A 24,739-nucleotide genomic window follows, 5' to 3' on the forward strand; every position below is an offset into this window, starting at 1 on the left:
GCCACCAGGGTAGACATAGCCCAGGAGACCACCTTGCCAGCCAACACTCCAGCTGTTAACCGGCCCCGGGCTCTCGTCATCTGTGCCCTGCGTCCCAGGTTGTGTTGGTTAAAACTCCTCAGCACATTTCTATTGTGCCTTTTGCCCCAGCCCCCAGACCTCTGATAACTGCTTTGGTATTTCAGTGCACAAAATTCCAGTGCCCTGCTCTCTATCAGGGTAAGAGGAGAAAGCAGGAAATAACTCCCTGCAGTCACAGCAGAACCGATCTAACCCAGGTCAGAGAACTCTGGAAAACAAAACAGGAATCATACCCTCCAAACATAATTTTATTGTTAATTTAACATGTTATGTTTCCCACCTATTTTTCCTGGGTGCTCTTCCAGTGGGCTCAAAAAGGCACAAGAATTAAACATTCTCCAGATTTTATTTTTAAATACCAGAAATCAAGTCTTCATCATCCAGTTGGAAATAAAAAAAGACAAAGCTTGGAACACTTACAAAAAATGCCAGGACTTCATACTGTTAAAGGCCTTCACCTCGAAATAAATAGATAAGAAAATATTTTTTTAAAACAAAAACAAACAAAAAAAGAAAAGAAAAAGAGAGAGAAATCGTAAGCCCCGCTCCATAAAAAGGCGGCACAGCGCTGGCCTTCATTGCATCTCGCTATGACAGGGACTTAAAATCTCTGAGACAAAAGAATCTCTCTCCTATGGAATTTCAGAGTTTTGCTCAGATGCAGCTAATGAAGCAGAGCAGTCCAGGTAACAGCTTCTTCCTATCACCTTACCTACTGTAGCTCATCCAAGTGCTCAGAAGCTTGCAGGCTGGATGTTAGCACCTTTCAGGAAGCGGCACGGCAGCACAACAATCTGCCGTTGACAAGTCTTGGCAAGGACACGCTTGGCAGGATTAAGGGCATGAGATCAATTCCACCATCCTTCCACCATCACTCCAACAACGCACTGTTCAAGGGGGGAAGTGTCCCAGAACAGCTGCCAGGGCAGAGGAGGCCAGCTGCTACCCTTTCAGATCCCCTGCTGCACATGCTTCCACCTCTACTGCCTAGCCCGTTAGCTCATCAGAGATCCAAGGCAAAAAGTTTTAATCCAAGCTGGACTCTTCTGATACTGCCCCTCGCTCCCCACGAGCTCATTAATAAAGCATCTGTTGGTCAGAGGGGCCCAGACCAAGTTGACAGTCTTTGGCTGGCCTCAGTTACATTAGTCCATAGGGTGCAAATAAGGGGAGGGAGGGAGAAGAGACACTCAAAGCATTGTTGCTGGAAATCTGTCAACGCCGCAGCGTGCTGGTTTCGAAAAGGAGAGGGACGATTGCATCCCCCTCCCCCTGATTTATAGTCCTCTGAGGTTCGCTGTGATCTCAGAGCAGAATTAAGAGCCCCAGCCACTGGTTTCTGATGGGAGCTCAGAATTTAAGGCACCACTCTCCCATGCTCCCCAGAGCTGGGGGACTTATTTCCACGCTGCTGTCACAAGGCACTTCTTGGCTTTTGCATAGCTGCCGCCCTTTCCTTGTAATGGCCAAGAAAGCGACAAAGGCTACGACCAGTCATGGACTGAGTCTCACAAAGGGGCCTGTTAGCTCTGAGCGTAGGGTGCGGAACGGATTCGCCCCAGGCTTTGGTCCATAGTGAAGAGAAAAGCAGAGGGTGTTGGGTTTAGAACTGAACCCAGCCCGTGCTCTGCTGATTCTGGGCAGCTGCCGACCTGGAAGAAAACAAAACCCTGCATTGAGATGTTGAGGGTGGTTTGGCCTAGAGCGGAGAGCTGCCTTTTGAAGGGCTGGTTGAGCAGACCAGCCCCATGGGCCTTGGCCAAACTGCCATATATTCTAAAGACCAAAACCAAGCCCCCCTCCTAGGGGCTGTCCTCACTGCAGTTACCTCGGGCTCTTACTAAGGTGCTGCCACAATCTCCCACCCACCTACAAAGCCTGCTCACCCATTTTTGTTGGGCTTTAAATCTGGGCTAGCTGGCTAGGCTGTGGGTGAGAATTGGAGCGTAGGTGCGGTGTCCTCTAGAGCTGAGGATCCCCCCCACTCTGCAGTAAGGATGCAGGCTAACTCCTCCAGTGCCACTGCAAGAGTCTCCTGGGACAATCGGACAGACAAGGTCTCCCACAATTCCCCGGGAAGGAATCTCAGAGACGCTCAGCAAAAGACAATGGCACCTGACCCCAGAAGCTTTAGCAACACCCACAAGGGAACACAGAGGAACTTGACTGTGGCCGCTTACACCTGGGCTATGCTAACCCAGTTGCCTGTCACCCAGGCTAACTGCAGTGAAGACAGTCCCTTAGCTCACACTCGGGCATCCTCTCCAGTGCTGCAAAAGGTGTGGTAGCTAGAGACAAGGCACTTATGCTTTCCAGAGGAAGCTAGGCACAGTCAGCTCTCCTCCACACCAGGTGTTAACTAGAGATGTCAACGTGTACGCCACTACACGATTAACCGATAAGCCTTGGGGAAGGCAGAGAGTATCTGTCTGCGGGGAGTCAGACCCCCTGTGGACAGGGCTGCTACAACCCTGCGCTGCTGCCTCTGTATCAGAGGCAGCTGCACGGGGTGGCTGGCAGCTGGTCTGCACGGGGAGCTGGTTTTTAAACAGGCTCCCCTCACGGGCTGGCTCCCACCTGCCACCCTGCAGGAGCGGTAGGGGTCTCCCCGAGAGTGGAGCTAGAAGCATATTGGCTGCTGGCCCCACCCCAGGGACTATCGAATAGTCGTGCAAATGATAAGATTTCATGCTGTTGCACAACAATCCAGTTACACTACACGTGACATCACACTACACGTGACATCACCTACTTTACCTTGCAGTACCTACAGTGCCATGTCTCCTGTTCTCCCAGAAGGATGGCTGTGCGGGGCAAACACACCTTTTCTTGTTAGCGAACACAAGCCTGTGGGTAAGATGTTCCGGGTGCCTGCTCAAGCTGTTAATGGCTTGCTAATAGTGACAGCTCAACAGGGATGTTAAGGGACAATACAGAACACCTGCAAATACAGGGTACTCAGTCCAGTTTCTAATGGACGAGTCCTCAAAAGATCCAGGCCACCCGCCTCATCCTGGAAGGATGCTCGTCTAATCTCAAGCATCTGAAAGGGTGTGTCATGATCATGAGGGTCAGCCAGCAGCCTGGGGACTAAAGGGTTAACTATACCTAAATCAGGTAGAGTTAGCCAATAAGAATGTAGGTAGGAATCTCAAAGTAGGGCAAAGGAATTTTTGGGTTTCTCGCCTTGGTCCTGGGAGTTCCATCCAGCTACTGAGGGAGACAGACATGTGTCTCACTCCAAGAAACAATTCTTCACTTTTTGTAAGTAGGGTAAAGTTTAGATAAATCCGTTAGGTTTTGTTATTTTATAGTTTGGGTATGGGATCTGATGTTTTGGCTTTCCTTTGTGACTAAGTTCTCGGCCCATGGAGTTTCTCCCTGAGTATATTATTTTGTTACTTTTCCATCTAGTTATTATGCTTGCAACAGGAATATTGTGGTGAAAATAAAAGTTCTCTCTTTTCTTTTTATTAACCTGGTATTGGTTAATTTGTGTGTCCTGGTTTGTACTTTAGGGGTGAGATTTCCTAAGTACAGGCAGTCCCCAGGTTACGTACAAGATAGGGACTGTAGATGTGTTCTTAAGTTGAATTTGTATGTAAGTCGGAACTGGTACATATTGTAGGGGAAACTCTAGCCAAACATTTCTCCAGACCTCAGTTTTATTCTCCCACACCTCACTTCCCTCAGTCCTTTATTCTCAAGCTGAGGTGTCTGCTGAGAAAAGCCGCTCCGTGTCTCCCTGGTCTGCTGGGGGGAAGCAGCTAGTGCGGGGCCTCACCCCGTTTGTAAGTAGGGATCCAATGTAAGTCGGATCCATGTAACCCGGGGACTGCCTGTAGTCTCTCCCTGATTTCTTTAGCATATTTGGGTGGTGGCAGCGGAGATTTTATTCCCAAAATCTAGGTTGTTAAGATTGTCGGGGGAAGTTTTATACCGAAGCCTGGTAGATAAGGTTATGGGGTACTTTTGCTGGCCCCCACTTCTGCCAGAGTGGGGAAGGAGCCATGACAGGGTGTTACAAGGAGGAGGGAGAAAAATTGTTCTCCGTGGCCTCTGACGACAGGACAAGAAGCAATGGGCTTAAACTGCGGCAAAGGAGGTTTAGGTTGGACATTAGGAAAAATGTCCTGCCTGTCAGGGTGGTTAAACACTGAAATAAATTGCCTGGGGGAGTTGTGGAATCTCCATCACCGGAGATATTTAAGAGCAGGTTAGACAGACACCTGTCAAGGGTGGTCTAAACCAGTCTGTGTCAATTTTTTTTTTTTAAATAAAGTACCCCTTTAATTTAAAAAAAAAAAAGATAAGTACCCCCAGTACCTACAGTTTTCAGATACACAACGTATTTTTTCTACAATTGCAACACATTTGTTTAAACAACTTAATTGTAGCCGGGCGGGTGATGACATTTTTGGGTGTAAAAAGTAGAAAAATAAAGCAGCACTGTAAAAAACTTGAAACAAAAATTCAGTTCTCTCCAAATATCAGTTGTGTTGACGTACCCCCCAGACTTCTCTTGAGTACCTCTAAGGGTACCAGTTCCACTGGTTGAGAAACACTGCTCTAGACAGTGCTTGGTGCTGCCGTGAGGGCAGGGGACTGGACTGGACTCGATGACCTCTCAAGGTCCGTTCCAGCTGTAGGATTCTATAATTCTATGATTCTAGTTCAGAGGGAGCCATGTGGAGCCCTGTCACCGTCAGGGCTGCACTGTCCAGTGGTGATGGAGATTTGCAGGATCTGTGCCCACCCACAAAGCCATCCCTGCGCACTCAGCCACACACACACCAGGAAATGGCCTCACCCTGACGCTTTGGCAAAGTCTCCCCAGATATCAGCGCTGGCAGCTGCGGTGGCACCACCAGGTTGTGGCCAAGGCAAAGCGGCATCTAACGGCATCCAAGGAATTCAAAGGAAGGAAAAGAAAAGAAGATCAGATTTCACCCTCATCAGTTATTTCCCACCAACCCCAGTTCCTTATAGCCCCAGAAAGACACCACATCTTGATCGGTAAAACCAATACACCCCAAATTTAACCTATCCAACGGTCCACCCCGCTAGTTTCACTGCCTTCACTAGATTGTTTCATAAGCCAATTAGCTGACCTGGTGCAACTTCTGGCTTGAGAGAAAAGCTGCTCAAAGCATCTCTTAGAGGTCTCTATGGCAGACCAAGCAGCAGCACAGGTGGGCTAGGATGGCGGAGACTGATGGCTCTAGCCAAAGCCTAATGCAATGAGGCCAGGTTACGTTTAACACCCCCTGTGAAAAGTGACATTACAAATGGCATCATGGGGAGGTGGGTTGTAGGGTCACAATTTTTGCCTTGGTCTCCAGACACAATAGATGTTTCTAGCCTCACAGATTACACTCAAGGCACCTGCCAGGCTGAACTCTTACGATCACAGACTCAACGTGCTGCCTGAACGAGCCAGAATTCTGAGCAGCCTGATCATGCAGACACCTGGGTTCCACTCCCAGTTCTGCTACTAGCCTGCTGAGTGACTTTGGGCAAGTCCATGCCTCAGTTTCCTCTTCTGTAAACTGGGGAAGCACTGAGATCTACTGATAACAAGCACTAGCTAAGAGCTAGGGATCATTCATAAGTCTTTCCACACCTACAAAGTGATCACAGGAGCTTGGCACTGCCACAAAAAGAATCCCAGGGTCCAGGCTCAGAGTTAGTGCTCCACAGAAGGAACAGGAGAAGTGAAATTAACACGTTGTTTAACTTCACGGAGCTTTGTCTCTCAAGCCTGCTCTGTGCACACAGCTGCACCAATCCAAGTGAACACATGGCTCCTACCTGAACAATTCCCTTGGAATTGTTAAATTAAGATTTAACTAGCGCCTTGGCTGGGTGGCAGAAGGTACCACATGGACACGAACAGCTGGTCTCTAGAAACCAAGAGATACGCCTGCCATATCAAGGTATGTGCAGGAGTTACCAAGGGGAGTGATGTTTATAATCCATGCAAATGAAAGCCAGGAGGAGGGACGATCAGAAGCCACATGGGTTTGCTTAAGGCCAGGTCTGAAACCCTGTTAGCCCTCATGCTGATGCTTCAGTCTCCCTTTTGTCACTGTGCTAAATGGAGGCTGCAAAGCTGGAGGGAAAGAGGTCTGAGTTTTATGCTAACTTCTGCCATGATGAGAGTGAGGCTGGCTAGTCTATCTGGCTCTCATTCACCAGTGCGACTGCTGAGCAATGACAATTCAAATCATCTGGTTGTATCAGATCTACTTGATCAAATTAGCCACGTCAGTTCCCTGCAAGCAACCTCTCTTTGGTCTGCTTCAATATTTCCCTGAGAGGGTGGGAAAGCACTGGGATGGGTTCCCTAGGGAGGTGGTGGAATCTCCATCCCTAGAAGTGTGTAAATCCCCGCTAAACAAAGCCCTGGCTGGGATGATTTAGTTGGGATTGGTCCTGCGTTGGGCAGGGGCTGGACTCGATGTCTCCAGGGGTCTCTTCCAGACCTAGATTCTACCTGCACAACCAGCCAACTTTTCAGGTTCTGTTGAACCCTGCTAAAGATTCCTCAAAAGGGTTTGTAGCCACTCAGTCCCCCACAACTCTCGAGTGACCAATACCAGAGGGGTAGCTGTGTTGGTATCTGCAAACACAAGGCAACCTGTGGCACCTTAAATACTAACAGATTTATTTAGGCATAAACTTCCATGGGTAAAACCCACTTTGTCAGATGCAAGATAGGTCTGATGAGGTGGGCTCCCGCCTACCAAAGCTTATGTCCAAATAAATCTGTTAGTCTTCAAGGTGCCACAGGACTCGTTTTTGTGGCGTGCTCAGTGGATGTATCACGGCAGCACTAGACTACTGCAGTTCACGTCGCCTGGGGATGGGGAGGGCAGATAACTGCATGAGGCAGCAGATAAGCAGCTCACCCTTTAATCGTGTTAACAGCGCCAACACAAGTGCTGTGGACTGAGTTCTAGAACTAGTTCCAGGCCTTTGTTCTCATCTTCAAAGCCCTGAAGGGCCCAGGTTTGAGTTATCTGAGGGGCAGTCTTTTCTCTCTGTTCCTCACCATGTGCTACACTCGTTTGGGATGCTGCGGCTGCCAGAGGCGAGTCTGCATCCTGTGAGGCTGGGGAAAGGTGTAGGATCCAGTGAGTTCTCTGGACAAACTTCCCAGCCTGGTCCCACATCTGGCCATGTTCACACCACAAGGCGCCTGCCTAAACAAACATCTTTCTAAACAGCATAGTAACGATATCAAACCAGTTGCTTGCAGGGAACTGGCTTACAAGGAACAGATCTGTCTTGCTAATGCTGATGTCTCTCACCCCGTGCGGAGAAGAGCCGTAGAAATGCCTAGAGAAGCTCTCTCATACCATGGTAATGGACACAGGTTAGGAAGCATTGGTAGGGATAGCCAGACCTAAAACGAAATTAAGCTTGCCCAAGAACAGAGACCTGTGTTAGTAGCACTTGTTGGCTGGGAGTTCATAGGGAATGATGGAAGCTGCTCCCCAGGAGGGGGGATTAGAGCAGATCTCCCTCCAGGAGGGGGTGGGAGCAGGCTGAGGCCCCCAGGTCCTGCAGGGCGCAGTTTGCTGCTCACTGCGGCTCCTTCCTTTTTCTTCATGTTCTAAAAGGAAATTAAAAACACATTTGTAACGTCAGCCTAAATGCAGCTGCTGTGAGCATAAGACCTGGCTTTGGCACAACAGTCTCCAGTTGCTATTGCTCAAGGGAAGTCACTTGGGTCAGCTGATTCTTTTATATTGCTGAACACAACAGGCTGGGGCAGGAGAGAAGCAGCTTCCTTTTCAAGCGGCATGGCCATCTTGGCCACCGCCATGGACTGAACCAGGAACCTCCAGAGCTGAATGCATGAGCCACTATAGCTTGAGCCAGAGCCCAGCTCCATAGCTGGGAGCGGTCACAGATTCCCATGCTTTGTGCAGAGGGGGACACAAGGGACACACCCTGACTGATGCATTACGGCAGCATTCCTCCTGCAACTGGATTTCCTAGAAGAAACCACTGCTTCCTCGCTGCAGCTCAGCCACAGACCCCAGAGAGTGGGGAAGGCGAGAGGGCTGAAGGCGTTAGCTGCCTCCACTAGCTAAAGCAAATCACAGTTTGCCCATTACAGAAACTGAATTGAGCAGAAGGAAGCGGGGAGATGGTTTGGTCTACACTGCTCCTTTTTTAAACCCATCTTACAAGTTGGCGTGACGGGGTACAGGGTTTCTGGAGTTTTCCCAGAATGTCACCCCACTGTTACAATGTCATCAAAATTACTATGCCCCGTAGTAATCTCTCATACCCATGAAGGTGCTATGCACCAATAACTATCTGATTTTGCAGAGCTGCAGGGCTGGTACCCGGTGTGTCAGCCATACGCACCTGTAATGGTGACAATGAAACTATATGTGGCAAGCTGAACGCTGGGATTGCCTCTAAGAAGAGTTCAGGGGAAGTTTTACGTGATGAAAGCAGCAAATTAACCAAGAAAAGCACCTCACCGCAATGTTCAGTTTGATGGTCTGTCCCTCCTTGAAACCCAGGTCTAGTTTGGGTCCCTGGTCTGGGTTCTGGGCTTGTTTTGCAAGCTCGCACTGCTGTTTAACCCATCTGTATGGGGAAAATGAAAGGTGTAAAACAAGGGCAGAGCCTGCTACAAGGAATGCAGTCCATTTAAAATCCATATTGGAAACAAGGTGCTTTTTTAACATTACCAGCACAGTCTGAATGAATTTTTAAAAGCCAGTTTGGGTTTTTTCCCCCATTCCTCTGGGCCCAGATAATTAAAATCAGCAGAGCCAGTTTTACTTTTGGGCCATCAATTAGAGCTGGACAAAATGTCGACTATTTGCCAAATAATGCATCTTGGGACACAAAAGCTATTTGTCAAATTCAGCAGTGTTTCTGCCAACAAAAATATGAAAACAAACATTCTGGAAACAGCAAAACAATTTGTCTGGAAAAACAATCAAAACAGATGCTTTTAAAATTGTTGCTGCGAATAGACAACGATGATATAAAATTCTGTGTCATTGGCTAATCGGTTAAACATGAAATTTAATGGGCTGAAGCCCCACTCGGCTGGAGCGGTCCACCACCGCAGACAGGGGCTGCTCCTGCTGTGCCTAGGCCCATCGTAGACAGGGGCTGCTCCGGATGCCCAGCACAGCCCCTGTCCATGGCAGGCCCCTTGCCCATGGTAGGCAGGGGGGGCTGCTCCAGTCTCCACCGGTTAACCAGACTGGGAAGCATCACTCGTTAAGCATGATGCTTACCAGTTAACCTTTCACATCCCTAACACATTTTTTGTTTCTGTGAGAGAAAAAAAATAATTTTTAGCTTGAAACCAATTTAATTCCAATCCCTTGGTTTTTTCCAAAAAGCCAGGTCTGATCAACCAAGTCGTTTCTTTCCAGGCACTGAATCTCGCTGCTGCACAAAAGCTCCGAAAGGGGAACACCGGTTGTAAGTTGCAACGAAAAAATCCAAAAGAAAAGACCAAGAAAAGAATATTTCCTGAATCTAAACAATGCTTCTATCTGTCTTAATGTGAGTAATATATATTTGATAACTCCACAAACTATTCAAAGGTAAATCTGGAGAGTATAGTTGTAGGAGGAGTTATTATTTCTTGTTTTTTAACTGTACTGTTCTACTTTTTTATGTGTATGTTATACTATCTTAAAAGAATCAAAGATAATGAATTGATTTAAAAGATAAATTAATTATAAAAGTTAATAGAAAATAAACATTTTTGTTTAACCCTAAAAAGAAGTATTCCTCTGTCTGTGGTTTCAAATCCTTTAAAGAACCAAACCCGGTTACCAAAAGGTTTGGTCACTGAACCAAAACAAAACTCCATTATTCAATCAGCTCTGCTATTAACGCTACACTGGTCAAAAGCATACTTGGCAGGGGAAACATATTTGCTCAAAGCAACCTACTTATGCTATGTGTGTTTTCAGCTTAATCACCATGTTTTATAAGAACTTATTTTTATAAATCCTCAGTTGGAGCTGTGCTGCTGGTAAGAATGTGGTGTCAGCTGTGCGCTCACAGCTGGAAATCAGACCAGTTCATGTGTAGGTCAGTATTGTTCAAGACAAGTGTAACTCGTAAGAAAGGTGTTTCCCTGTATGCAATGCCTGTAGCTGCAGCACACATTCATTTCCCTTGTAACGTCTATATCCCATGCTATAAGGCAGTGGTCCCCAACCATTTGAGGTTGCCGGGTGCCAGGGGGCGGGGACACTTGCGCGCCCGGGGCCGGCGCTCTCCCCCCGCAAGCGCCGCGCACCCAGAGCCCGGGCGTCCAATCCGCGGCCGGCGCTCACTGTGCGCCATGTGCCCAGGGCCGGCTCCGGCATCATGCATGCACTACATGCCTGGGGCCAGGCCAGCTCCGAGCACTTGGCGGGCGCACACAAATGCCCCCGTGGGCACAGTGTTGGGGACCGCGGCTATAAGGTGATGAAAAGTTTGCTTTTAACTGTAAAAAATGCCAGCTCTGAACTTGTGAACCCAGTCCATAGGAATGGCCCCTGCCCATCAACAAGGACTATCAAATCTACATGAGCCATTGTGGACCATCACAATATAAAGACTTTTTAAATGGCCTCTCTCATACCCATGAAGGTGCTATGTACAAGGAAACTCAGCCCATTAAGTTGGAAGAGGATAAAACATGGATACAAGAAAATATTCTGACTCTCACAGCGTCGGAGCTAGGAAACAGAAGCAAGAGTTTCCTAAGCTATGTCTACACTACACTGATGTATCGGAAAAAGGCAGAAGAGCGGAAGAGCAGACGCGTTCCCTGCACGTGGCAAAGTTTTTCTGGGATACTTCCAATATCCCAGAAACCCCCCATAGTGTAGACATAGCCCTAGAGTCAAACTGGATAAGCCCTAAAAGACATTCAATGCTGATCCAATATTACAACTCTGTCACCTTTTAGAGCCACAGACTAACTCCTCTGTGTCAAACATGCTGTAAATAACGCATTTCTTTTTCCTAGTTAATAACTCCTTAGTTTACCGTAAGACTGGCTACAAATGTTGATTTTGGTGTGAGACTGGAGGTACAAATTGACCTGGGGTACGCAACTGGTCTCTTGGGACTGGAAGCAACTTGAATCTTTCGTGATCTTTGACATACAGCAACCAGCTGTCACTAAGTCCAGCTTGCCTGGGTGGCAAGACAGACTGGAGTGCCCAAGGGGACGGTGCAGGACTCCCTGGTAAGACTACTATTGTGTTTCAGCAGTTCACACGCGTTACTGGCTTGCTGAAATCTAATTACAGAACATGCCACCACTGTGAAGTCTCTGCCTTGCTTTTTGACAGTCTGCCCTGAGACTGGCACTCAGGCAGGCCATTTTGAGTTGTTTCTAAACAAATCTGACATGGATTCCTGAAGGCAGGTCAGTGGATACAGTAATTCCTCATTTAACACTATAGATGTTTCAGAAATTGATCGTGTTAAGTGAAAACGTGTTATGCGGAGTCCATTTTCCCATTGAAAATAAAGGAAAAGGTGGGGGTTGCGTTTCAAGCGGTGGCGTCTGTTGGGACCGGGACAAGGTTGGGGGAGAAAGGTGACTGGGTTACAGCTGGGAGGGGTGGTGTTTGGCTCTGGGGAAGGGAAGGGGAGGGGGACTGGGTTGGGAGTATGCCCCTGTGATGGGTCTACCAGGACCCGCACTGTGTCCGGCGAGGAGGGGGTCGCTGGGGAACGGCGTGGCGAGCGGCGAACCCTCCACCACTTTGTAGGGAGGCGGGGGAAGCCCCGCGCAGCCGCTGGCAATGAGCTACCTGGGGAAGCCCAGCTGCTGGCCTGCAAGCAGGAGCAGAGGAGAGGGGGCAAGGCGTCCGGCGAGGGGGAGTCCGCAGGGAACGGCCCGGCGAGCAGCAAACCCTCCGCCACTTTGCAGGGAGGCGGGGGAAGCCCCGCACAACCGCCAGCAACAGGCCGGCTGGAGAAATCATGTTGTTCCAGGGATGGTCACGTAATTCAAAAAATGCTCCCTAAAAAAAAATCGTGCTATCACGAAAATGTGATAAATGAGGAATTACTGTACAGGCAGTCCCCGGGTTACGTACAAGATAGGGACTGTAGGTTTGTTCTTAAGTTGAATCTGTATGTAAGTCGGAACTGGCGTCCAGATTCAGACACTGCTGAAACTGACCGCCAGTTCTGACTTACATACAGAATCAACTTAAGAACCCCAGGCGTCCCCAAGTCAGCTGCTGCTGAAACTGATCAGCAGCTGATTCCAGGAAGCCCGGGGCAGAGCAACTCTGCCTGGGGCTTCCTGTAGTCAGCGCTGGTCAGTTTCAGCAGAAGCTGACTTGGGGACGCCTGGGGCAGAGCAGCTGGGGTGCTACTGGACCAACCCAGCAGCACCCCATCTGCTCTGCCCCAGACGTCCTGATTCAGCCGCTGCTGAAACTGACCAGCAGCAGCTGAATCAGGACCTGGGGCAGAGCAGCTGGGGTGCTGCCGGGTTGGTCCAGTAGCGCCCACGGGCGCTGCAGGACCAATCGGCAGCGCCCCAGCTGCTCTGCCCCAGAGTCCAAAACAAAAGCCTGGTCTGCTGGGGGGGGGGGGAGCACACTAGCTGCGCCCCCCCCCCCCCCAACAGACCAGGGACACGGGGAGCAGAGCCGCAGCGGCAGCGGGGTGCCGCGCCTCTGAGGCTTTGCTCTGGCAAAGCCTCAGAGGCGCGGGACCCCCCCGCGGCTGCGGCTTCAGTCCGGGTGCCTGTGGTCTGCTGGGGACCGTCCCCAGCAGACCACAGGCACCGGGTCTCATGCGGCAGCAGCGGGGGTTCCCGCGCTTCTGAGGCTTTGCTCTGGCAAAGCCTCAGAAGCGCAGGAGCCCGCCCGCTGCTGCCGCTTGTGTCCCGGTGCCTGTGGTCTGCTGGGGACGGTCCCCAGCAGACCACAGGCACCGGCACCCAAGTGGCAGCAGCAGCGGTTCCCGCGCTTCCGAGGCTTTGCTCTGGCAAAGCCTCAGAAGCGCGGGAACCCGCCCGGTGCCCCTGGTCTGCTGGAGACGGTCTCCAGCAGACCAGGGGCACCGGAGCAGCTTACGAACGGGGCTTTCTCGCCCCGACTTCCGGGGCGAGAAAGCTCCGTTCGTAAGTGCGGATCCGACTTAAGTCGGATCCGCGTAAGTCGGGGACTGCCTGTACTCCAGTGGATGCTCGTGGTAACAGGCAGCGAAGGGTGCTAAAAACCAGCATGCTGTTGATGGGAATTTGTTACCAAGTTCACTTTAAAAGCATGCCCGAGTGCAGTAGTGGCTCTTTCAATGTGCTTGTGTAGCCTGAGGACTAGCCAGCTGCAGTGAAGCAGCACAGAGAAAGCTGCTCCTGCTATTCAAAGTGACAGCAGCCCAACTGAATGAGCCAGCATCTCCGAAGCCTGCAAGGGACAGATGTCCAGTCACTTTTGCACTGCTTTGCTCAATGACAGGCCCGCAGGGCAGGAAGGAATAACCTTCCTAGGCTAGAGAACAGACTCATTTTCTGCGAGTTGAGAGAGCTGCAGCCAAGCATCTCAGAGGCAGCTCTCGCCCATTCTTCTGGCCATGGGACAAAAATGGCAACCAGCAACATGGAGGAAGCAAAGGAGAAACAGCAACCCTGGAGGAACTCAGGGTATGTCTACACTTGCACCCTCTTTCGAGAGAGGGATGCAAATGAAGACATTCGAAATTGCAAATGAAGCCGGGATTTAAATATCCCGTGCTTCATTTGCATATTCACGTTATGGCGCTATTTCAAAATAACAGTCACTGTTAAGGATGCAGTTATTTTGAGAGAAAACCCTTCTCTCAAAATAACCGCATCTGTTATTTCGAAATAGTGCTATTTCGAAATAGCGCCATAGCATGAATATGCAAATGAAGCACGAGATATTTAAATCCCAGCTTCATTTGCAATTTCGAATGTCTTCATTTGCATCCCTCTCTCAAAAGAGGGTGCAAGTGTAGACATACCCTCATTTGGACCTGCATGCATTCCTTTGCTGGGCCCGCATGTATATCCCTACTCCCTCCACTGGGGGCTTGGGAAATTTTTGCAAGACAAAAATATTCCACAATTGTTTTTTTACCAGTAGAAAGAAGAGAACTGAACTCGCTCAAAAAGACACATCTGCCCCATAACACTCCCCTTACCATGCCTCCCCTCCCCACTGCATCAAAAGCAAACAGCTTGCAACTGCGGCAGTTTCAGCGAACACAGGCTTGTGCAAATGCCACAGAAAGGACCCTGCCCACAGAGCAAAGGGAGAGAAGAAAACTCACTTAAAGTGGTCTTGAATGGCTACGTTGAAGTCAAAAGCATCCCCTCGGTCTACAAATCCAACCCCAATAAAGGCACGACGTCCTGGGAAACAAAGGAGAGCAAATGCTCGGTTAAGTAACGAAGTAGTAGCCCTCCACAGCTCAGCCAGCAAGTGAAAAGGAGACGCTCGCTCTCCCTGCCTGTTGGTTTCACACATTTCATAGCTCTGCCACTCTCTCAGGACTCAAGAGAGCCTATTTAATAGGTGAGTTCTATTGCTTGTCCTAGACCTCACATTTGCTCAGCCTAATAGCCTCTCCTCCACAGGGTACGTGGATCTGTCCATCCCACAACACTGACCAATGTTTTCAATTTACTCCAAACAAAGATGCAAAAGCTGGCTTTCAGGATGGACCTTTCCAGTGTCAGGCATGTCCCAAGCTTGTGTGGGCTCAGGCTAGAGTCCCCCCGCTGCCCAAAGGCTAAGGAGGCAGGGGAGGGGAGGGGAGGGGAGGGGAGGCAGGGTCCAACATGCACACCCTCCCTGGCCTTTGCCATTGGGTTTGCATCGCACCTAGCGCAATGGAGACCTTGGTCTGTAAATAGTGTTTCCAAGTGCTCTGGTAATTTAAAAAAAAAAAATCATAGTCTCTAGTAAATGCTTCTTTGGGCCCCTTCTGGCATCCACAGCCACCTGCAGTTTGGGGCCTCACTGAAAAGCTGCATTTGCTTAACTCCAGGGTAGAACACTCTTTCTACTAGGTATCAATCATCATTTGGTTCCTTTATGGTTAAAACGAAGCCTCTCTCCTCAGCCCTGAAAACACTCTTCAGCAGCTCAAATTTACCTTCCAGGCCCTTCCACGGTTTGACACTCCCCGCCCCCCAGAATCCCTCTAACTCCCACACCCTAAGAGAAAACAGGCTCTCCACCCTGCACCACTGCCACTGTTTATTCAAGTTATAAAAAGCTATGGGATTGGAATCTTCCAACATTGAGATGGTTCCAGGAAATTCATTTTAAAAAAATGAAGTGATGTGATGCTACTGAAAGGTGTTAAGCTGACAGTCCTGGAGACTAGGGATGTAAGCGACTAGTCGAGTAGTCACCTATCTGATAAGCATATGCTTATTGGGTAGTTGAATCACTACTTAACTAGTCCCTTCCCCTGCAGCAAAGGCGAGAAGCAGGTGCTGGAGAGCAGGCCGGGGGGGGGGGGGGGGGGGGGGAGGAAGAAGGGGCAGTGGCTCAGCAAGGGACCAGGCATGGATGTTAAACTGCAAGTAATCAGCATTCCATCGACTACTCGAGTAGTCAATAAGGGGGGAAACTGCAGAGCTCTTACTGCATTTGAAAGGCAGAGGTGCAGGGAGAGATCGGGTGCGAGCCGGGAATCAGCAGTCCCAGTTCACGCCCGGTACCAGAAGCTGCGCCTCTGCTTTTGAAATGTGGCAAGACACATCCATAACAGGGATAGCAAGCGTCCCCCTTATCGACTAATCGAGTCATCGATGGAAATTCCATCGACAACTCGATTAACTGATTAATCACAATTTAACATTCCTACTGGAGATGGAGATCTTTTGTTTATCCACAGAAATGATCCTGTATAGCCAGCACCAGTACTTATTTCCCTATGTTCTTCCACTTCTTCGCACCCATGACCTGTGGCCTATTTTAGCTTTGACCCCTCTGCTAAGACTGCAAATCAAGAATACTTGTACTGTGGTATCACTTTCTATTGGAAACTGGACTTATGCCTGATCTGCACAAAAGTTGTCCCCGTTTAATTAAAAGTGCAGTTTTAAAGAGATTTCATTAAACCAGCATAGGTGTGGGAACTCTTATATTGGCCTTATATCAAATTAGCTACTATTGGTAAATTTATATGCATAAAATAAATTGACATAACCAGTTTTAGTTTGCAGAGCATAGAGCTGGTTTAAGTAATAAATTAAATCGAAACAAATTCAGGGTGCAGACTAGAGCTGTGGGGAGGATGGAAACTTCATTTCACAAAGCCTTTTGAAATTTGGTTTTGTTTTGAATTAGATCCAACTGCATAAATGTCTGAAATTCTCTGAAAAGGAAAGTTCTAACAAAAAATGTTTTGGGTTGATCAAAACTACTTCAATTTAGATTTGTATTCTGTAGAGAGTGGTTAACTCTTGCGATTAACTCAAAACATTAATAGCAATTTAATATATTAATCACACTGTTAAACAATACAAATGAACTTTATTAAATATTTTGGATGTTTTTTCTATATTTTATATATTGTTTTCAATTACAAAACAGACTACAATGTGTATTTGGCTCATTTTTATTACAAGTATTTGTACAGTAAAATAAAAAATATTTTTCAATTCACCTCACACAAATCTCTTCATTGGGGGTGGGGGATCTATAATAGTAAGTTGCAAGGTTATGTAACTGCACTCAAAACCAAAACACTGTAACATTTTAGACCTACTACTGCACCCAATCCTACTTCTTCAGCAAATTACTAAGACAAGCAAGTTTCTTTAAATTTATAAGAGATAATGCTGCCCGTTTCTTATTTAAAACGCCACCTGAAAATGAGAACAGGAATTTACATGCTATTGCAAGGCATTTACGTGCCAGATATGCTAAACATTCATATGCCACTTCATGCTTTGGCCACCATTCTAGAAGACACACTTCCATGCTGATGACACTTGTTAAAAAAATGCATTAATTACATTTGTGACTCAACTCCTTAGGGGAGAACTGCATGTCGCCTGCTCTGTTTTACCCACATTCTGCCATATATCTCAGATGATGACCCAACATATGTTGTTCATTTTGAGAACACCTTCACTACAGATTTGACAAAATGCAATGACAGCTACAGCACTTGACCTAAGGTCTACAAATTTGAAGAGCCATGCAGAACATAATAGGACAAGATGTGGAGCATGCTTTCAGAAATCATAGGAGAGTAAAACACCTATGCAGAAACTATAGAATCCAAACCACCAAGAAAGAAAATCAACCTTCTGCTTGCATCTAACTCAGACGATGAAAATTAACATAACCGCCATGCTTTGGATCATTGCCAAGCAAAACCTGTCATCAGCATGGACACGCTCCCTTGGAATGGTCATTGATGCATGAAGCAATGTAGGTATCTTTAGCACATCTGTCATATAAATCTCTTGTGATGATTGCTAAAACAATGGAATGCAAACATATGTTCTCAGTTTCAGGTGACTCTAAACAAAAAGCAGGCAGCATCGTCGCCTGTAATATAAGCCAACTTGTTGGTCTGATCTACTGGCTGAACAAGTAGTAAGACAGAGTGGACTGATAGACTCTGAAGTTTTACATTATTTTTTAGTACAGTTTTTGTACTTAATTCAACATGTGTGTGAACTCAGCTATCACAATAAATAGATTGCACTACAGTACTTGCATTAGGTGAACTGAAAAAACTATTTATAGTGCAAATACAGCCAGTCCCCGACTTAAAAACACATCGACTTACGACCATCCAGACTTACGACCAACCTCCCATTAACGTCAGTCCCTGACTTACGAATGCACCATCCGCACTTATGAACAGCGCGACTAAGTAAAAGCATGTATTTCCGACTCACGAACAAATTGAGTTACAACCAGGTGTTTGGAACATCACCCGTTCGTAAGTTGGGGACCGGCTGTATTTGTAATAAAAATAGTGAGCGTTATACACTTTACATTGTGATGTAACAAACAAATATTTCTGAAAATGTAGAAACCATTCAATATTTAAATCACTGGCATTTTATTATTGTTTAAAGGTGTGATTAAAAAATTATTCATGATTAATCATGTGATAAAAAAATCGCTCAACAACCCTAATTATATATAATTCATTTTTCGTTTAGAAATTGCTTTTGATTTAGAATTTTTTTAAAAATTCTAAATCAAAAGCCATTTCTAAATGAAAAATTAAAGTGTTTGGTACCAGCAATGTGGAAGTGGGACATTCTGATGCTGTCAGAACTTTTATTTAGATGTAATGCATATTTATTCTTTTCAAATAAAGAACTCTTCACATGGACTGGGGAATAGCTGGTTTCCACTAAGACACATATACCTCTATATCCAGGAGAAAAGTGATCTGAACAGTGCTCATACCACTTTCATCTTCAATCCGGATGACAAAATATCTGCTGGAATCTGTCACGCCTTCGACAGCGATACTGGGAAACTGGTCCACAGGTGCCTGGGCAAAAAGTTCTCCTATAAACAAGAGCAGGAACCACATAATAGTTCAATAACCCAGTGCTCTCCCATTCTTCATCAGGATACATTCCATACAGAGATAGCTCTATACACAAATTCATGAATTAACCCTGACCTGGGTGGAAGGTTTTATTCCCAGGATGGGAATTAGGTATTTGAGAGATGGAGAAATAGGTATGTTGCACAGGACGCAGAGCTAAGACAAAACCCAGATCTAAAGGCCTCTCATTCTAGGTTCTAACAACTAGACCACATTTCCTCTTTCACACTGAGATCCATCCAGGCTCTTGGCTATCAAGACTTTTCTAGCACAGCTACGGACCCAGAACAAATGCACTTAACAGGGCTAACCTCAAGAAATGTACTATGGTCACGCACCACCACACAAATCCTGGGAGAAAGAATGACGAAGGATGCTGCAGCAACAGTGAGGCCAGGCAAATGGGAGAAAGGGGCAGACCTCTGATTTGTGGCAGTGACAACCGCTCTCTGACCTGAACTTAGTTTGGGGAGAACAATGAGGCTCCAGAGGCAGCAACATAGAGTTCCCACCACCCATTGTGAAGTCTGCAGAGATGAAGAATCCTGCCTGGGGAGATGGGAGAATTACAATAAGCAGCCATAACTATAGCTAAAATTCTGATGTACCATCCACCATCCAAAAGGCTAGCAGCTCCCCTCTGGGAAGGAAGAAAATACTGATCTAGAGCTATAGATGGTGAGTTCTTTTCAGGGCACTTTCCTGGCTACAGCCAGATGAGTCTTCCCAATTGTTGACCTGCAGCCTTTTTCTGAGATTGTGAGCTCATTTCACACGGCAGATAGCTGTAAAGCTTCCTTTTTTCCAGCCTCTTTATTGGCTTTCAAAGCACTTTTCAGCACCCAAATGAAATCATTCTGCCACATGAGGGAGTAGGCAGCTTCAATCCTGTTACCAAAGGGAGTTTCTCTCACAGTCACCCCTTGCACGGTTATCCAAGCACTGCACAAGATTAAGGAGCATAAAAGCTCACAGCAAAATAAAGCTCCACAGCAAGTAGGAGCACCCCAAAAAGTTACATGGAAAAGAAGAAGGCAACACAGCAGGCAGTCTACAGGCAGTCCCCGGGTTACGTACAAGATAGGGACTGTAGGTTTGTTCTTAAGTTGAATCTGTATGTAAGTCGGAACTGGCATCCAGATTCAGCCGCTGCTGAAACTGACCAGCGGCTGACTACAGGAAGCCCGAGGCAGAGTTGCTCTGCCCTGGGCTTCCTGGAATCAGCCGCTGATCAGTTTCAACAGGCTGAATCTGGATGCCAGTTCTTACATACAGATTCAACTTAAGAACCTCAGGCATCCCCAAGTCAGCTGCTGCTGAAACTGATCAGCAGCTGATTCCAGGAAGCCCGGGGCAGAGCAACTCTGCCTCGGGCTTCCTGTAGTCAGCGCTGGTCAGTTTCAGCAGCGGCTGACTTGGGGACGCCTGGGGCAGAGCAGCTGGGATGCTGCCGGGTTGGTCCAGTAGCGCCCAGAGCAGCGCTACGGGATCAAACGGCAGCACCCCAGCTGCTCTACCACAGGCGTCCGGAGAAAAGCCTGGTCTGCTGGGGAAGGGGGAGCACACTAGCTGTGCCCCCCCGCTTCTCCCCCCAGCAGACCAGGGAGACGTGGGCGGCGGACCCAGATGCACCGCGGTCCCGCTGCCCGCGTGCTCCGCGGCTTTGCTCCCCGTCTCCCTGGTCTGCTGGGGGGGCCGACCAGGGAGACGCAGAGCAGCTTTTCTCACCCCAGAGGATGCGGGCGGCGGGACCGTGGCGCATCTGGGCGTCCCGCTGCTCCCATCCTCCATGGCGAGAAAAACCCCGTTCGTAAGTGCAGATCCAACATAAGTCAGATCCGCGTAACTCGGGGACTGCCTGTACTTGGTTTTAGCAGTATCTTGCAACATTTCCACATCTGAAGGAGAAAAAATAATGTTTTTTCTACTCACTTAACTAAACTGCAGAAGTTCTCTAGCACCTGCAGGGCAGTTTGTAAAAACATCCTAGGACCAATTTCCAATTATAGTAACCATGTATCTGGGACAGTGTTTCTTAAACTGTGCCACGAGGCAGTCAGAGGTGTGCCGTGGAGAACAGAGTTCAAAATGGCCATCCTTAAACCGTTAGGCAACCTTTTTCTTTTTTTGCTCAACAACTTCCCCCCGACCTTTTTTTCTTTCCCTCAATAACTTTCCCCCGACCTTCTTTTTTTTTTTGCTCAACTAAAAAATCCTTAGTGTTCTGCATAAAAAAAATTGTTTGGTGTTCCTTGGTATTAAAATGTTTAAGAAACACTGATCTGGGATCTTTCAGGTTCCAGTACTGGACATTTCACTTTAACATCATTCCTGATAAAAGCACTGGACAGGCCTGCCTTAGGTGGGAGCCCCCTTCTGAAGGAAATGGGGGGGGGGGGGCAGAGCCCTAGCTCTAAAGCATACAGATGCTGCATGGATTTCCCTTTACCTGAATTCTTATCCTCCAGTTTAATGAAAGCTATCTTCCCCTTGGAGGTTATTCGCAGCCTGCCACTCCATGCCGGCTGATCCAGCTGCCACTCTGCAGCTCTGTGGGAGAAAACTACTGTTAACACCAAAAAACCCAACTCAAATCATAGGTTTTTAAACTCTATTATCATTCTTTGTACTGCAGTACCGCTAGAGCACGACAAAGTGATTTACTATACTACCATTAATTGTACTACCCAACTGCATAGTAGTCTAAACCAGCGATCAGTACTCTGCTGTGCTATGCACACACAGAATGAAAAGAAAGTTCCTGTCTAAAGCAGCAGTCTAAAGCAGACTCACAAGAAAAAAGTCCTTGCCCCAAAAAGTTAACAATATAAAGCCTGAATCCTACAAGCTGTTCTGTCCAGGCAGGCCCCGTCAGCAGTCCAGAGGCTCCAATGAATGCCAGGGGGTTCTGCCTATATTGAGCAGCTTGGAGGATTGGGGACATCGTTATGGCATGACATAACAGGTGAATGAAACAAACAAATGGGAAGTAGAGCTGAGGAGTAGGGTAGAACTAGGACTCAAGAAAATTACATAAACCAGGCCAGACTGTCAAGTTAACATGTAGATTTATTTTTGAAAGATCCTTCTGTTTGCTTGCTTCTTGGATTTTTCTGTTAATTCTCTCAACTGAAATTGCACTTGCACTGATTTTTGCTTTGGAAGACAGATGTGGCATTCATTGCCATCTAATGCTGCCATCCTCGGCCCAGACACTTGCCTCAGCATGCCAAAGGAGAAGAAATGCAGGCCTGTCCACCAAACCAGGATTTAAGACAATTGAAAAATATAGTCCTTTGAAAGAAGCAGCTGTACTGCAGGATACCTTTTGGGGGGGAGAAAGTATTGTTTATTAGCAGTTAGAACAGAGATTAGCAGGCAGGATTCTAGCTCTTCTCTTGGTTTTTCACCTAACACCATGTGAAAGCTGGTAAATTTAACTTCATTGCTGTACCTCAACTTCCCCATTTGTAAATGGAAATCATTTTTCTCGGTAGTGTTATGAGGCTTGCGGTTTCAGATGGCTACATTGTATAAAAGATCCTACTGAAATAGATAGTGTGATCACAATGCAGGTTTTACATGACCACCACAGTCTGGTAGGTGAATCCCTAATATAGTGATCAAACACAATCAGTTTGATGTTATTTTAGTGCTATTGTTAGGCCCTCTTAAACACTCAACACCGAAATACTACAGTAGAGCTAAATAGCCCATGAGTTTTTTCCTAATTTTTGTGGTTTGCAATTGCTGTTGCATAAATCAAGACTGGATCCAAGTTGATCACTTATAGAAATTATTTCTTTTTCCATCTCTAACAATTGGATTAAAAGAGCTCTCAGTCTACAAGCTGAGAACATGACCTACCTCTATAAAGCACATCAGCTGAAGAATCCCAGAAAGGGCTGCAAGGAAACAGACTGAGAGCAGTGTTCCCTGTAAGCCAGGGATACACAACCAGGAATGGTGGGTGGGCTGCATTAGTGGCCCTCCTTCACTTCAGTGAGCCACAGCAGTCTGCAGACCACTGGGGTTCAATCTGCAGCCCTCCTGTCTGCCCCCTGTCCCTTATGAGCGTCTTGCACACCAGGGCACTGGAATCCTGCATTTACTTACCTGCTCCTTCACCCCCCCTTCCCTTCCCAGCACTTTTGTAGCCCATGTATTACCTGACTTGTCCATCCCCATTCCTCCTCTCCCTCCCAGAAATGGAATGCTGCAAACAACTGATAGGTGTCGAAAGCTGAACACTATACATCAGTCTATGAAAATAGTCTACAACACTGAGAAAAGGACATTCTTAGAAATTAATTTAGCTTGTAAAATGACTTGAATACTCAAAGCCTAATTAAGAGGCAGCCTGTCTAACGGATAAACTATTCAGTTAGGACTACCACAATCCAGGTGGAACTTCTGATTCTACCACTGCCATGCTAGCTAATCTAGGGCAAGTCCAAGGCAAATATGTTTACCTGTTATCCATTCCCTCCCCCCAGTCTTCCAATTAGAGATGTAAAGTTTAACCAGTTAACTGGAAAGCCTAACCTTTAATGGGTGAGGTTTACGGGTCAGTCTGGAGCAGCTCCCCGCCTGCCATGTGTAGGGGGGCTGCTCCAGCCACACGGAGGGGCCAGCAGAGCAGTCCCTGCCTGCCGCAGGACAGGTGGCCGTGTGGCTTTCCAATATATGTATCCAATTAAACAGGACTGTACATCCCTACTGCCCAGGGTCTCAGCTACTGCCGGGCTTCACTCTGCCTCCGCTTTCTCAGTGAGCCACGAACTTCCTCATTTGGTCCAGCACTAGGCTTCAGGGAAGTTATGCCTGAGCCAGTGTCACGTCTCTCTCCTGGGCCAGGATGGGGGGGGGGATTCCCCTCCTTGAACCTCCCCCCCCTTTGCCTGCATCTGACGAAGAGGGTCTCTGCCCGGAAAGCTCGAGCCCGCACCCGCCTGCCAGGTGCCCCAGGACTCTGCGCGGTGTCACCGCTGGCCCCGCCCCGGGCGCAGACGGTCTCCCCGCTCTCGGGGGTCCCCGCGGCGCCGCAGCTCGGGAGCCAGCGGGGAGTCGAGCGGGGCCCGGCCCAGCGCGGGCGGGAGGAGGCGGGGGGGGGACCAGGGTTACCCGGGTTACCGCCCCCCCCGGCCCCGCCCACGCCGCGGCCCAGGACACCGGCTCGGGGGGGCGCGGCGGGGTCGGGGGGGGGGGCGGCTCACCTGTACCCGCGGTTGGAGGCCCGCGGCGGCACCCGGTACACGTGCACCTCCGGCTTCACGCACAGCACCGACTCGTACTCGGGGTCCGCCATCTTCGGCGGGGAGGAACCCGGACTTCCGGACTCGTCGCCGCCCCGCCCCGCCAGAGGCGGGGCGCGCGAGACAACTCTATGGCGGAGCCTGCCGGCTAGAGCGGCTGGGGAGCGGGGAGGCGCTCTCTCTCGCCCCCTTTCCGGACTCTATGGTGTAGCCGGCGGGCTAGAGCGGTTAGGGAGGGAGGCGCTCTCTCTCTCTCCCCCCCCCCCCGGACTCTATGGCGGAGCCTGCCGGCTAGAGCGGCTGGGGAGGGAGGGAGGCGCTCTCTCTCTCCCCCCCCCCTTCCCGGACTCTATGGTGTATCCGGCGGGCTAGACTGTCCCAAGAGGAGATGCCCTTTCTCCCGCTCCGACTCTATGGCGGAGTCTCCCTTCCCCCCCCACAAGGCCTGAGGCGCTGGGGGAGCTGCCAGGCCTTGGCAGCCCCAGGAGCTGCGCCCCGGCGGGGGGGGGGGTATCCCAGGGTGCTCTGCGCCGCCCTTGCCAAGGGGGAGGGGGGAGCGTGGCCGCTGGGGCGGGGCAGGATCCAAACCGGCCCGACCCCCCCCCCGTGGCCTGGCTGCCCCTGAGCCACGTGGGGGGCAGAGCCCAGGCGGCTCCAGCTGGGGAGGGCGAGGCCGGGGCAGGCTGGGTGCCCGGAGCTGCAGGCCCCTCGGCTCCCCACTCAGTCTGTGCAGGGTAAAGTGAAAACCCAGCAAAGGGGCGGGTAGCACGTTACAGACCAACGGAACCGCCTGGCTACGTCGACACTGGCACGACTTT

General features: G+C 48.7%; 1 protein-coding gene across 1 annotated transcript; it reads right to left on the reverse strand.

The window, feature by feature from the left end:
• Positions 1-311: 311 nt before the first annotated feature.
• Positions 312-24,122, reverse strand: NECAP2 (NECAP endocytosis associated 2). The gene is made up of 8 exons (XM_075906408.2): positions 23,883-24,122; positions 21,116-21,216; positions 18,519-18,623; positions 14,395-14,476; positions 8,583-8,691; positions 7,525-7,699; positions 4,892-4,976; positions 312-1,733 (listed from the first exon to the last, which is right to left on the reverse strand). Exons 1-8 carry the CDS (start codon positions 23,972-23,974, stop codon positions 1,685-1,687), a joined length of 798 nt encoding a protein of 265 aa, XP_075762523.2. The 5' UTR covers positions 23,975-24,122; the 3' UTR covers positions 312-1,684.
• Between the last annotated feature and the right edge of the window lie 617 nt (positions 24,123-24,739).

This window comes from Pelodiscus sinensis, chromosome 24, assembly GCF_052426305.1.
Source record: "Pelodiscus sinensis isolate ZL-2025 chromosome 24, ASM5242630v1, whole genome shotgun sequence".
Classification (NCBI taxonomy): Eukaryota; Metazoa; Chordata; order Testudines; family Trionychidae; genus Pelodiscus; species Pelodiscus sinensis.